Source organism: Pelodiscus sinensis, chromosome 1 (genome assembly GCF_052426305.1).
Source record: "Pelodiscus sinensis isolate ZL-2025 chromosome 1, ASM5242630v1, whole genome shotgun sequence".
Lineage (NCBI taxonomy): Eukaryota > Metazoa > Chordata > Testudines > Trionychidae > Pelodiscus > Pelodiscus sinensis.
The window spans coordinates 348,785,078-348,797,720 of NC_143052.1; the positions used below are offsets into that span (position 1 = coordinate 348,785,078).

At 46.2% G+C, this 12,643-nt stretch overlaps 1 protein-coding gene across 5 annotated transcripts in view; it reads left to right on the top strand.

Annotated features, from left to right (window-relative positions):
• The first annotated feature begins 4,232 nt into the window (after positions 1–4,232).
• Positions 4,233–12,643, top strand: part of STIM1 (stromal interaction molecule 1) — a 190,090-nt gene continuing 181,679 nt past the window's right edge. For 2 of the 5 annotated variants that reach the window (XM_075919693.2, XM_075919694.2), the window contains exon 1: positions 5,753–6,766. In XM_075919693.2, the coding sequence (XP_075775808.2) occupies positions 6,658–6,766 (109 nt within the window). In that variant the 5' untranslated portion in view covers positions 5,753–6,657. Of the gene's footprint in view, positions 4,365–5,109; positions 5,727–5,751; positions 6,767–12,643 lie in introns of those variants that run through there. The other 3 variants (XM_075919690.2, XM_075919691.2, XM_089775820.1) reach the window with 3 other exon arrangements.

Consider the following 12,643-nt stretch of genomic DNA (forward strand, 5'->3'; position numbering starts at 1 on the left):
GAGCAGCATAGTATTTCCACAAGAAGCACTGATTTCAGACAGTAGGAAGTCAGTGTTCTTGCGGAAATTCAGGCGGTCAGTGTAGACAGCTGGGAAGTTTTTCCGCAAAAGCAGCTGCTTTTGCAGAAAAACTTGCCAGTCTAGACACAGCCATAGTCTATAAACAGCTAAAGACTGGATAGTCAAAAGAGGCAGATAAGAACCATTAAGGCAACAGAGAAGAAGAGTACTAACATCAGATACTATACAGACAAAGAGTCATTGGCACTGTTGGATTAGTTAGCTCCCCGCATTTGTTTTCCTGTCAAAGCATACGCCCACTTCAGTCAGTAGAGGGATGGGCTGTGAACCGGTCTCTCGAAGACGCTTGTATCTTTTTGACACATTTGCTCACCAGTAATAGCCAATAGTAATCTAATATCTTTTGCTCCTGCAAACCATTAATATTGTCACTAATCACCAAGCAGCTTTCACACAAGTACAGTAGCAGCTAAAAAAAAAAGAGAGAGGAATGTTATTAAATTCTGTGAAGGGCCTACTGAGAATCAAAGTTAGTACAAAATATGTTTGTACACCAATTTTATGGTCACGGTGGAGCAAAACCAAGAATACAACCCACACACGTCCAACTGTAGAAGAACGTCATTTGCCAAGTACGGCAGTGTTGTTAAAACGACAGCTGCAGCCAACATGGTATGAGTTGGTGATGGCCTCCACACCTGAAATACTTGATTAGGTTGGGCCCTAAGACTGGCAAATGCCATGCTTTCATCATCAAAGCCACAATTCTGTCTTCTTGTTGCACAAACGTGATGGACTAGTGTGTGGCCCGGCCCTCTAGCCAAGTCATCAGAAAGTTCAAGCCCCTTCATGGTAACACAAGGTCTAAGTGAAAGCCCAACTCAGATATTCACTCTAGAGGTTCTCCTACCCCTCTTGGGAAGGGGGGGGGGGCACTGAATTTTTTGGTCCCGCTCCCTCCCACATCTTGTTTTTCCCCAGCAGGATTCCCCCATTGCCTCCTTTCCCCAGGAGCTCTGGCAGCTGCCGTTAGGGATTTCTCTGCTCCCTGTAGGCCATAGCCCAAGCTCCCCCACCCCACCCCCGGAGCCTGCCCTCCTCCGTGTGGATCTCTCATCCAGTCCCAACACCTAGTCCCCTTTCCAGGAGCTCACAACAGGAGTCAGCGCTACTTAGGTGACTCTGCGAGCTCCAAACTGCTGGGCTTTCCCCTGCAGGAGCTTCCCGTCCGCTTCACCCTCTCACTTCCCCCCAAGTTCCCTCAGGCTGCTCATAAGGCCTGGGTGACTAATGGCTCCTCATTAGTACTGCTCCTTCTGGCCAGGAGGCAATGTCAGGCAAGCTCCCTACCGCAAGGGCATGTCTCTGATTGGTTCTTTTTTGTTTTTTGGGGGGGGGGGGGGGTTAGCCCATCCCAGGAGACTGGAAGACTTGCAGCACTTTCGAGTCAGTGTGTCCTGCTCAATGCCTTTTGGAAAATATTGTCATCTCCGACTAGCACCTTTCTACCTAGCAATCACATAGCCGGGCCCAAGGAACCTGCAGTTAGTTTTTGTGACTTCTCTACACTAAGATTACGTCTACACTGGCAGCTTCTTGCGCAAGAACTCTTTTGCGGAAGAGTTCTTGTGCGAAAATTCTTCCACGAGAGAGCAGCTACACTGCCATGTGTTTTTGCGCAAAAAAAGTGCTTTTGCACAAGAGCATCCATGGCAGTGTAGACGCACTCTTGTGCGAGAAAGCTCTGATGGCCGTTATAACCATAGGGGCTTCTTGCGCAAGAAATTCATGCTGCCTGTCTACACTGGCCTCTTCTGGAAGAGCTCTTGCGCAAGAGGGCTTATTCCTCATGGGGAGAGGAATAACTCTTCCGGAAGAAGCCCTGTTTTACAACGCTTTACTGTAAATTTACTTCTGGAAGAATGCTCGTGCAGTGTAGACAGCCGGCAAGTTTTTGCGGAAGAACGGCTGTTCTTGCTCAAGAAGCTGCCAGTGTAGATGTAGCCTTAGAGTATGTAGAGCAGGGGTGGAGAATCTGGGGGCTGGATGTGGCCTCCGACTTGCCTGGATTTGGCCCCTGAGGCTCAAGGTCACCCCAAGCACTGGGGACGTCGCGTTGGCACTCCAGCCCCCCTGGCATCCCACCATGGGGCTAGAGCACACAAAATCTATTAGCCTGGGCCCCCCCAGACTCAGGTGTGGAGGGGAGTGTCCTTCTCCTTTTCAGTCGGGTGCCACATCAGTGAGGGGTTTTGGTTTTTTAGCTTCTCACATGTGTGTGACCCCTGACTGATTTTTCTGTGGGACAGTGGCTCCCTGACCCCAAAAAGGTTCCCAACCACCGATGTAGAGATACAATTATGCCGCACTTAAAGTCAATGACTTGATTACCTGCATCCTGCTTCAAAGACCTTTTAAGACTTCACTTCAAAGAGAATCCTGTGAACTGTCATTCATGCTTAAATTCGACACTTTACACTCAAATTTGAATAAAGACGCTAATTATCTTACCCATTACAAAGATAGCTTCCCCAGTTATCACCTCTAATATCATTAGCTCACAGACATCTACCTTCCCCCTTTTCCCCTCCTCCATCCCCCTTCTGTTCTGAAATTTGATTTGTCCTTTTCATATGTGTTCATTTTTTTTATTTGTATCCTTTGGTATATATGGTTGTGACAATTTTCTTCCACTATTTGATCTGAGGAAGTGGGTCTGGCCCACGAAAGCTCATCACCTAATAAACCATCTTGTTAGTCTTTAAAGTGCTACACAGTCCTGTTTTTTGTTTCAGCTGCACCAGACTAACACGGCTACATTTCTAGCACTTAAAGTTATCCCAGTTAGCATTGTTTGGTGATCTAGTAGAGAACATACCTGTTTAAAATCAGGCAATGTTCTGTTATAAGGTTGTCTGGCTTGCGCTGCTCTGCCTGCCCAGTGTTCCAGTTGGGGAGCAGGGTTGGGATGAAGGGGCTTACCCCCCCTCCGCCTGCCCAGCATTTCAGGTGGGGAGCAGGCGCTCCACTCTCTGGCAGAAGCCCTGAGTGGGCAGAATGGGGCAAGCCCCCAGAGCTAACCCTGCACCCCAGCTGGAACGCCAGTAGGCAGAGGAGGGCTGTCTCCTGTGCCCTGACCCCACTACACCCCCTGCCTCACCCATGCTTCACACTCATCATTGGTGAGTAGAGGGTTACATTGTTTCAAATTATTTAAAACTTAAACAACTTATCTGTCAATTAAAAAAATCCCCCCATTTACATTAATTCTCACAGAGGAATTGGATTCACTTAACATCGTGTGGCTTAAAGTAGCAGCCTTGAGGAACAGAACTACCACTTGAAGCGAGGAGTTACTGCACCGGGCCCCTTTCAGCCAAAGATGGGGGAGCGGTGGCAGGTCCCCCCAGGATGTTGCCTAGTGTTTGAGCAGTAGGAATTACAGCCCTGCCCGCAGGAGACTGGCCAAAAGTCTGCGGGAGCTTTCTGCTAGGGCACATTTCCAGTGGGGTGGCAGCACGGATAGCAGGTTTAAAACCAATAAAAGAAAGTTCTTCTTCACACAGCGTGTAGTCAACCTGTGGAACTCCTCGCCAGAGGAGGCTGTGAAGGCTAGGACTATGATAGAGTTTAAAGAGAAGCTAGATAATTTCATGGAGGTTAGGTCCATAAAAGGCTATTAGCCAGGGGATAAAATGGTGTCCTTGGCCTTTGTTTGTCAGAGGCTGGGGAGGGATGGCAGGAGACAAATCGCTTGGTCATTGTCTTCGGTCCACCCTGTCTGGGGCACCTGGTGCTGGCCAGTGTCGGCAGACAGGATACTGGGCTAGATGGACCTTTGGTCTGACCCAGTACGGACGTTCTTATGTTAAGTCCTGCCTGCACTAAGCTCCCCCGTGCTCACTGCAGCCAGAGCAGGAGCATGGGGCGCTCCAAGATACACAGCCAGTCACCAAGCCAGCCCCTCCTCCCAGTACCACCCAGCCCCTCCAGGCGCGCAGCAGAACAGCCACCGCCGCCGTCTCCCTTCCGGCCGCCGCCCCCGCCCCCGCCGGGCTCTGCTTAGCTCATAGACTTTGCCGCCCTGGTCCGTGAGTCGCCACCGCCTGCAGCCCCTGACTTTCCCCGCCAGAGGCCGCTGCGGGGCAGCGCGGAGCCCGCCAGGGGGCGGGGCCATAGGGCCGTCGCCTATTGGCTGCATGAGGGACGGGGCGGGACCTCCCCTGGTTCCTGCCCCGCCCCGTTTGGCGGCGCGGCGGTTGGCGCCTCCGCTGTCAGTGTCCGAGCGTGCGGCGGCAGCGGCGGCGCTGGAGCCCGCTCCGGAGCTGGGTGGCGACAGCGGGGTAACCGGCCGCCGGGGCGGGGGTCCGCCCGCGGGGGGGGGGCGGGAGAGACCACCGGGCGCAGGGAGCGGGGCGACGGCGAGCCTGCTGCTGACTGGACTGCCCGGGAGAGACCATTGCGGAGGGCTGCCCGGGAGAGACCATTGCTGGGGGAGGTTAAGGGTTAGTGCGGGTGAGACCATTGCTGAGGGGCGCAGGGGGAGGTTAAGGGTTAGTGCGGGTGAGACCATTGCTGAGGGGCGCAGGGGGAGGTTAAGGGTTAGTGTGGGTGAGACCATTGCTGAGGGGCACAGGGGGAGGTTAAGGGTTAGTGCGGGTGAGACCATTGCTGAGGGGCGCAGGGGGAGGTTAAGGGTTAGTGCAGGTGAGACTATTACTGAGGGGTTATGGGGAGAGCCTAAGTTAGTGTGGGTGAGACCATTGCTGAGGGGAACAGGGGGAGGTTAGGGGTTAGTGTGGGTGAGACCATTGCTGAGGGGGGAGGTTAAGGGTTAGGGTGGGTGAGACCATTGCTTATGGACTGAGGGGAGAGGTTAAGGGTTAGTGCAGGTGACACCATTGCTAGCAGGGTAGGGGAAGGATGAGGGTTAGTGAGACAGTTTTAACGGGGTAGGGGGGAGGTTAAGGGTTAGTGTGGCTGAGACCATTGCTGAGGGTCTGTGGGGGAAGGGAAGAATTGTGGAAGGGGGGGAAGGTTCTGGTCAGAGGGACTGGAACCAGCATTAATGATCTGGATCTGTCCCAGACATTCCAGGCCTGCCAAGTGAGAGCAGCCCCAGGAGCAAGGGGGGCTAATCCAGGGAGAAGGCAGGCCTACTGGATCAGCCGCTGTTCCGGGAGAAGACTGGAGTTGAACTCTCCTGATAGGCTCTAGGTCTGACGAGTGAGAGCTGGCCTGGGAACTATTGGGATTTCTTACCTTATCCTCGAAAAGACTTTCCTAGGAAAATCCGTGATTGAACAGTTGCCTTGATTTAAATGGGGATAAAAGGAAAAATAGCCTAAAATAGCCTATCATAGCTAAGAGGCCTAGGCTAGATCATCACACAACTCTAGAAAGAGAGCTGTGCTGGAAATAAACTGGGCCAAACGAAGAGAGATTCCAGCAAATTGTTGAGTTGGAGAAGAGCTGCTGATAAAATACAGTGACCTGGAAATCCCAAAGATAAACTGAGATTTGCTGGCGTTCGTAAAGAAAGCTTGGTCAAAACTGAGTGAAAACCAAAGTTTGGATTAAATGGTTCAGATGCCTTTTGGATTGAATTGAGAAATCTGCCCTGGGTAGAGATACTAACCCGGAGAGACCACAGATAAGACACCCCTGAAACAGGTTTAAAACTACTGCAGTTTCGTGCTGCTGAGGTGGGAGCAGAGGAACCCGTTGTGGGCGATTGACCCCTTTTTTTTTTTTTTTTTTTTTTTTATAAGGGAGTGCTAGCAAAGAAAGGGATAGTTTACCTGGTAGCTGGCAGGTCTCCACCTCTGTTAGCCTCCAGCTGAATAAGGTGTCATTGTTTTGGCATGTTTTTATTTTTTCTTCTGTTCTAAAAAAACTGTGGCATGGAAGCTTTTTAAGGTTTCTTCTCTACATCTCTAAAAGAGTGTGCATTAGTGTCTTAGCAAATATCTTGCTCTTTAAAGGTATTGGATTAAAATGCATGTTTTATGAAATTTAAATTAAAGCTTTAAGTTGCCACATGCATATTTAGCTGACCAAAAAAATTCCTTTTAAACAAGTTTGGTTTATTTTAGTCTTTCTAAACGGTTCAGAATCTGCAAGTGAATTGAGGCTGTGCTTTACTGAATAGTTAAAACTTGGATGCTGCAGCATTTTGAGCCACAGAGACTCTGCTGGTAAATCATTCATGATTTTTTTTTAACTTTTTAATACCAAACATTTTAGTAATTTTTTTATCTTAGCTAGTTTTAAGACTTGAGAGAACTTTCTTTAGGGCTAGAGAGGCTAATTAAAATCTGCTTTATTTGGAAATAAATTTAATTGTGAAGCTGTTTTGGGGAGACACTATAGACCTAGGGCAAAATTTCAATGTATGCTGGGTGGGGGAAAAGAACCTCAAAGTATCTCCATCCTTTACTTCTGTAGCCTTTGGAATTAATCTGGCACCACTCATCGGATATCAGACACTTTACTTCCTACACCATTTTGGGATATAAAGGTGCAAAGAGAAAATCTGGTTCAGAGTGAACTAAGAAACTTGAACATATCCATTGGAGACTGATGCTGAGGAAGAGCTGACATACAAAGGGACAAAGGCCTTAATACTGCACTGAAATGGATGTGTGGTCAAGAGTAGCAGTGTGGATCCTGTGTGGTTTTCTTCTGCACCAAGGGCAGGGGGAGAGGCCCCCAGGTTCCCATCTGGATGAAGCTGCAATTGCAGGTAAGGCAAAGCTGAAATGGTCTGGTTTTGTTCCCCCTCCTTCCCAGAAGCAAAGAAAGCATTACAGCAAACTTACCACCCTGCAAAATCTTTTGGAAGGCACAGGTAGGGCCTATAATCTGTTGGCTTTGATTAGTCATTTTGACCCCATTTTAGTTCATGATGCTTTAAATTTCACATACGTTGCATGTGAACAGTTTGTCGCATGGTAGATCTTCAGTCATTGTGCCAGGGCTAGTCAATAGGCAGATGGGCCAAATCTGGACTACCAAATGCTTTTGAATGGACCCTGGATTCTTTTTTATTACATATCATTATTTTTAAAATTTATCTTCGGTGGAGTCTGACACAAATAAAATGACTACCCCTGAATTATAACATGCGTTTATAAACTATAACACTTAGAAGTTTCCAGCACCTTTAGGAGAAAAATGCTCATCAATTTTGAGAATCTTACTTGTGGGTTACATTGAATTGATGTGTGAGGATGGCACATGGAACTTACTCTGGAACCCATTGCTTTCAGAGATGATTGTATGGCCATCTCAATCCTCCGTTTATTTCAAAACAAATGCCAACTATTCACCACCTGGGGATTATTTCATTGTTTATTTTGGATACTGACTTAGTCTGTTTGGGAAATTTCAGATTTAATTTAGAAGCTTCAGAGGGTAGCCGACTTAGTCTGTACAGGATGAATTTAAAAAACAACAAATGGTCTGGTAGCACTTTATAGACTAACAAAGCATGTAGATGGTATCATGTGCTTTCATGGGCACAGCCTGCTTCTTCAGACTGGAGTTTTGAGTTTAGGTTGTGCAGACGCGAAATAAATAGGGGAGAAGGCGACTGGGGGGGGGGGGGGGGGGGGCAGAGGAAGGGGGGGAAAAAAAAAGAAGGGGGTAGGAAACCAGGAGCAGAGGATATGAAAATATCAAAAGGAAAAACAAGTAGGCAGAACTGGTAATCTATAAGCACTTGTAGATTGGATAGTTAAAAAGAAGCAGATAAGGATCAAAGGATAGCAATTAGATATGAAGGGTACTAACGCAAGAATCTACACAGAGAAAGAGCTGTTGGCATCTTCATTGAATGTTAGGTTGATAATGTCCCAGCCATTCATTATTTCGATTGAGAACGTGTTCAGTGGAGGAACTGAATTTGTGGATGAATTGTAATTCCAACGCCTCTTTGTGTATTTGGTTTGTGACAGGACAGCCTTTTAGATTTGTTTTTTTTCAAGCTACCTCTCCAATGCAAGCGGCGCTGTCCCAAAATATAAGGAGGAAAGATGAAAAGGAAAAATTGCTTTTATAAATTTATCTTTTATATAGAAAAATAACTATAGTGACAAAACTGTTTTGAGAAGTGACACATTCTTGGAGAGAGAACTATTTCATCATGTCTTGGCAAAAAGAGAGAGTGTGAAAGTATGACAGTTGAATGCCTTGCTCTCTAGTCACTTCTTTTCCTCCTCTTAGTCTACACTTAAAAAGTACAAAGTGCAGCTATGGTAGCGCTTTAAACTGTAAGGCTACATCTAGACTGGCATGATTTTCCGGAAATGCTTTTAATGGAAAAGTTTTCCGTTAAAAGCATTTGCGGAAAAGAGCATCTAGATTGACACGGATGCTTTTCCGCAAAAGCACTTTTTGCGGAAAAGCGTACGTGCCAATCTAGACGCGCTTTTCCGCAAAAAAGCCCCGATCGCCATTTTCGCGATCGGGGCTTTTTTGCGGAAAACAAAACTCAGCTGTCTACACTGGCCCTTTTGCGCAAACGTTTTGCGCAAAAGGACTTTTGCCTGAATGGGAGCAGCATAGTATTTCCTCAAAAACACTGATAATCTTACATGAGATTGTCAGTGCTTTTGTGGAAATTCAAGCGGCCAGTTTAGACAGCTGGCAAGCTTTTCCAGAAAAGTGGCTGATTTTGCGGAAAAACTTGCCAGTCTAGACACAGCCTAAGTGTGGCCATAGCACAAAGGCTTAGAGAGAAGCCTCTCAGTATAAACCACCTCCATGCTCCCCAAGATGAGTAGCTAACAGCACGGTAGCCTGGTTCACAGTGGTGTTTTACACTTGGAGGGTCTTTTTCCACATCCGAACCAGAAAGTTACAGTGCTGTAAAGTGCCAGCATAGACTTAGCTTTAGTCTGGTTCCCAGCAGACAAATGTTGGCCTTGCATGAGCGTTTTACACCTTTGCTGACAGCTTGAATGTCTCAGCAGAGGGGTCAAGATTTGAATATGCTATTTTTTGGACTTGTATACTTCCACTCCTAATGATGGTCCCCATATGTCAGGATTGAGGCATGTTAGAGAAATTTGTGCTGTTGCTGCTTCTATCAGAGGATAAACAGCAGTCTTCAGGATTCAAGGCTGCCCATCATGCACCTTTCACTGGCACTAACTTCACATCTGCGCATAAGAAACTAGAAGGGAGACAAAAATGCAGTTGATTTACATAGCAGAAAAAGTTGTTGCAAAAATCTCTCAGGTTGGGTGCAGGCCAGCTTTTAACAGCCCAAACATAACTTTCCTCTTAAAAACATCACATCCAGCTGTGTCATCAGCATATGGGAGGTATCCGAAAGCATTCAGAAATCGTTTGTATCTGATCAGAAAACTTGTGAATGCAGGTTTCCAAATAAGAAATACTTCATCAGTCAAAGAGTGAAAATAAGGGCTCCTGGACTAAATGGATGAGTGGCTGATTTATCAGGACTGTAATACTTTTAAGGTAAATTTCAATTGTATGAGGAGTAACCAATAATTTTAAAAAACAGGACTGTGTAGCACTTTAAAGACTACCAAGATGGTTTAATAGGTGATGAGCTTTTGTGGGTCAGACCCACTTCCTCAGGCCCACGAAAGCTCATCACCTATTAAACCATCTTGTTAGTCTTTAAAGTGCTACACAGTCCTGTTTTTTGTTTCAGCAGCACCAGACTAACACTCCTACACGGCAACATTTCTACCAAAAATTTTACTTAACATAAGAACGGCCATACTGGGTCAGACCAAAGGTCCATCCAGCCCAGTACCCTGTCTGCCGACAGTGGCCAATGCCAGGTGCCTCAGAGGGAGTGAATCAAACAGGTAATAATCAAGCGACCTCTCTCCTGCCATCCATCTTCACCCTCTGAAAAACAGTCTAGGGACGCCATTCCTTACCCATACTGGCTAATAGCCATTTATGGACTTAACCTCCATGAATTCATCTAGTTCTCTTTTAAACCCTGTTACAGTCCTAGCCTTCACAACCTCCTCAGGCAAGGAGTTCCACAGATTGACTATGCGCTGTGTGAAGAAGAACTTCCTTTTATTTGTTTTAAATCTGCTGCCCGTTAGTTTCATTTGGTGTTCCCTAGTTCTTATATTATGGGAACAAATAAATAACTTTTCCTTATTCCCTTTCTCCACACCACTCATGATTTTATAGACCTCTATCCTATCCCCCCTTAGTCTCCTCTTTTCCAAGCTGAAAGTCCCAGTCTCTTTAATCTCGCCTCATATGGGACCTGTTCCAAATCCCTAATCATTTTAGTTGCCCTTCTCTGGATCTTTTCTAATGCCAGTATATCTTTTTTGGGATGAGTAGACCACATTTGTATGCAGTATTCAAAATGTGGGCGTACCATGGATTTATATCTTTTTGGCTTTAAAACTGGACGTTAGTATAGCTAGGTCCACACTACACAGCTTTTAGTTGACAAGGCTGTGTCAACATAGCCCTGCCCCGACAAGTCAGCACCTGTGAATGCACTTTGTTGGAGATTTTGCACAAAATATTCCGGTCCCCACTAGTAGCTTTTGCTTCACACTTGCTGCAGCAAAACTTTTGTCATTGTGGAGGGGGAGGGTGTTTTTTAAGCACCTGTGAACCTCAAGATTAGTCTATCAATTGCAAGTGTAGCTAAAACCTAAAATTGGCAAGCTCTTGGGTCTCCTGAGTCCTGAAGTCAGACAAAGGACATAAACCTGGTGCTTGATCTCTGAGCAGTGATAATACTGAGGGTTTGTCTACATTTAAGAGTTTTAAGTGCAGCTCTGCACACTGAAGGTGTGGCCACGGCACGGGCATTGGGGGAAAGCTCTCCCAGTGCTCCTATGTAGACCGCGTCCTCTCAGCGATCTTGGCTCACAGCGCTGTAGCCTGGTTCTCACTGGTGTTTTATAGCACTGTAATTTCCTGTGATTGCGTGGGGAGGAGGGATAGGACAGGATTACAGCACTGTAAAGTGCCAATGTAGATTTAGCCTGAGCCCCACATTAACAGTATAATGCTGATTCACATGAATTTTTCCCTTACAAAAGTTAGTGGCATAGCTATTGGATATTTTCCAAATCTTTTTTAAAAACTAGCTCTCATTCTTGGGTTCTGTGTATGAGATAATGGCATTGTTTTAGGTTTGAGAACAACTTCACATCCAGCTTGGCCTGATAAGAAAACTGGATTTTTTCTGTTCTTTTGAAAGAAAGAGTTTGTGCTTCCAAGGAGCCTTTAAGTGGTGTAATTTTTGAAGGCCCTACAGAAATGTGGCAGCCCTGACACTGATTTAGTTTCTGACTTGTTTTCATCTCTAAGGCTATGCCTAGACTACATGGCTCCGTTAACAGAGCCATGTAAATTAGTTTATTCGGCATAGGCAAAGAAGCGAGGATTTAAATAATCCCCACTTCATTACAATAAAAATGGCCTCCGTGCTGTGCCGACGATCAGCTGATCCGACACAGTGTGGCAGTCTAGACGCGGTGCGGTCGACAAAGGAAGCCGTTTCACGAGGCATACCGGAGCGGTTGACAAAGGCTTCCTTTGTCGACCGCGCGGTGTCTAGACTGCCGCGCTGTGCCAGATCAGCTGATTGTTGGCACAGCGTGGCGGACATTTTTATTTTAATGAAGCGGGGATTATTTAAATCCCCGCTTCTTTGATGATGCTGAATAAACTATTTTACATGGCTCCGTCATGTAGTCTAGACATAGCCTAAATGAGAAGCAATTAAGTGCAGTGAGGTAGAGGAGAACTGTGTGAGTCCCAGTCTCTGGTGTAGATTACCTGCAGGCAAGGTTTCCCTTCTAAAGGGCTCCTGTTCACTGTACATACACCCATCTGTTCATTCCTAGTCAGTATGCGGATTCCAGTTTTTAGATTAAAAATAACTTTGGATGAGCACACGTCACCTACAACGGCACAATAGTAATTACAGGTCAGAAATCAGAAGATAGATAAATGAGGTCTGACTGGACTGCATAAACATGTATTGAGGCATGAGGAAGGTATTCACTCCCGGGGCCAGTAATTCAAAGAATTTAACTACTTTGTGTGTGTGTCTTTTATTGAATAATTGTTGAAGATTTTATGGTGCATACCACACAAGGCCCATGTCTAAAGGGCTGTTTTAAGATACTGTAATTAAAAAGCAAACATTAAAAACAGCCATAGTTACCAGTATTTAAGAGCAGAAAGCCCTCAATACATAACATATTACTTTCTGCCTTATGCATACTCTAGGAACAGTATGAAACTTGTTAGGTGGAGGCATGACTGTATATTCCCAATATCATTAAATACATGCAGACAGTCTAGGACTACTATGTTTTGAAATGGGTTTTCTTTAAGTTGGCCTGATTGGTATACAGGTTGAACCTCTCTAGTCACCCTCAGGGCCTGATCAGGTGCTGAAGCAGAGAATTTGCCAAACCATGGGAGGTCAATATTATCTAGTAGCATTACCGACCCTTCCCCTTACTGGGCTCTTAGAGGACATTTAGGGGTAAATTAGAGCTAAACAACAGTACAGAGCACACAGCCAGGACTGGTGGCTGTAAACAAACTTTATGGGACCATGGGAAGCTTGGCCACACCCATAAGT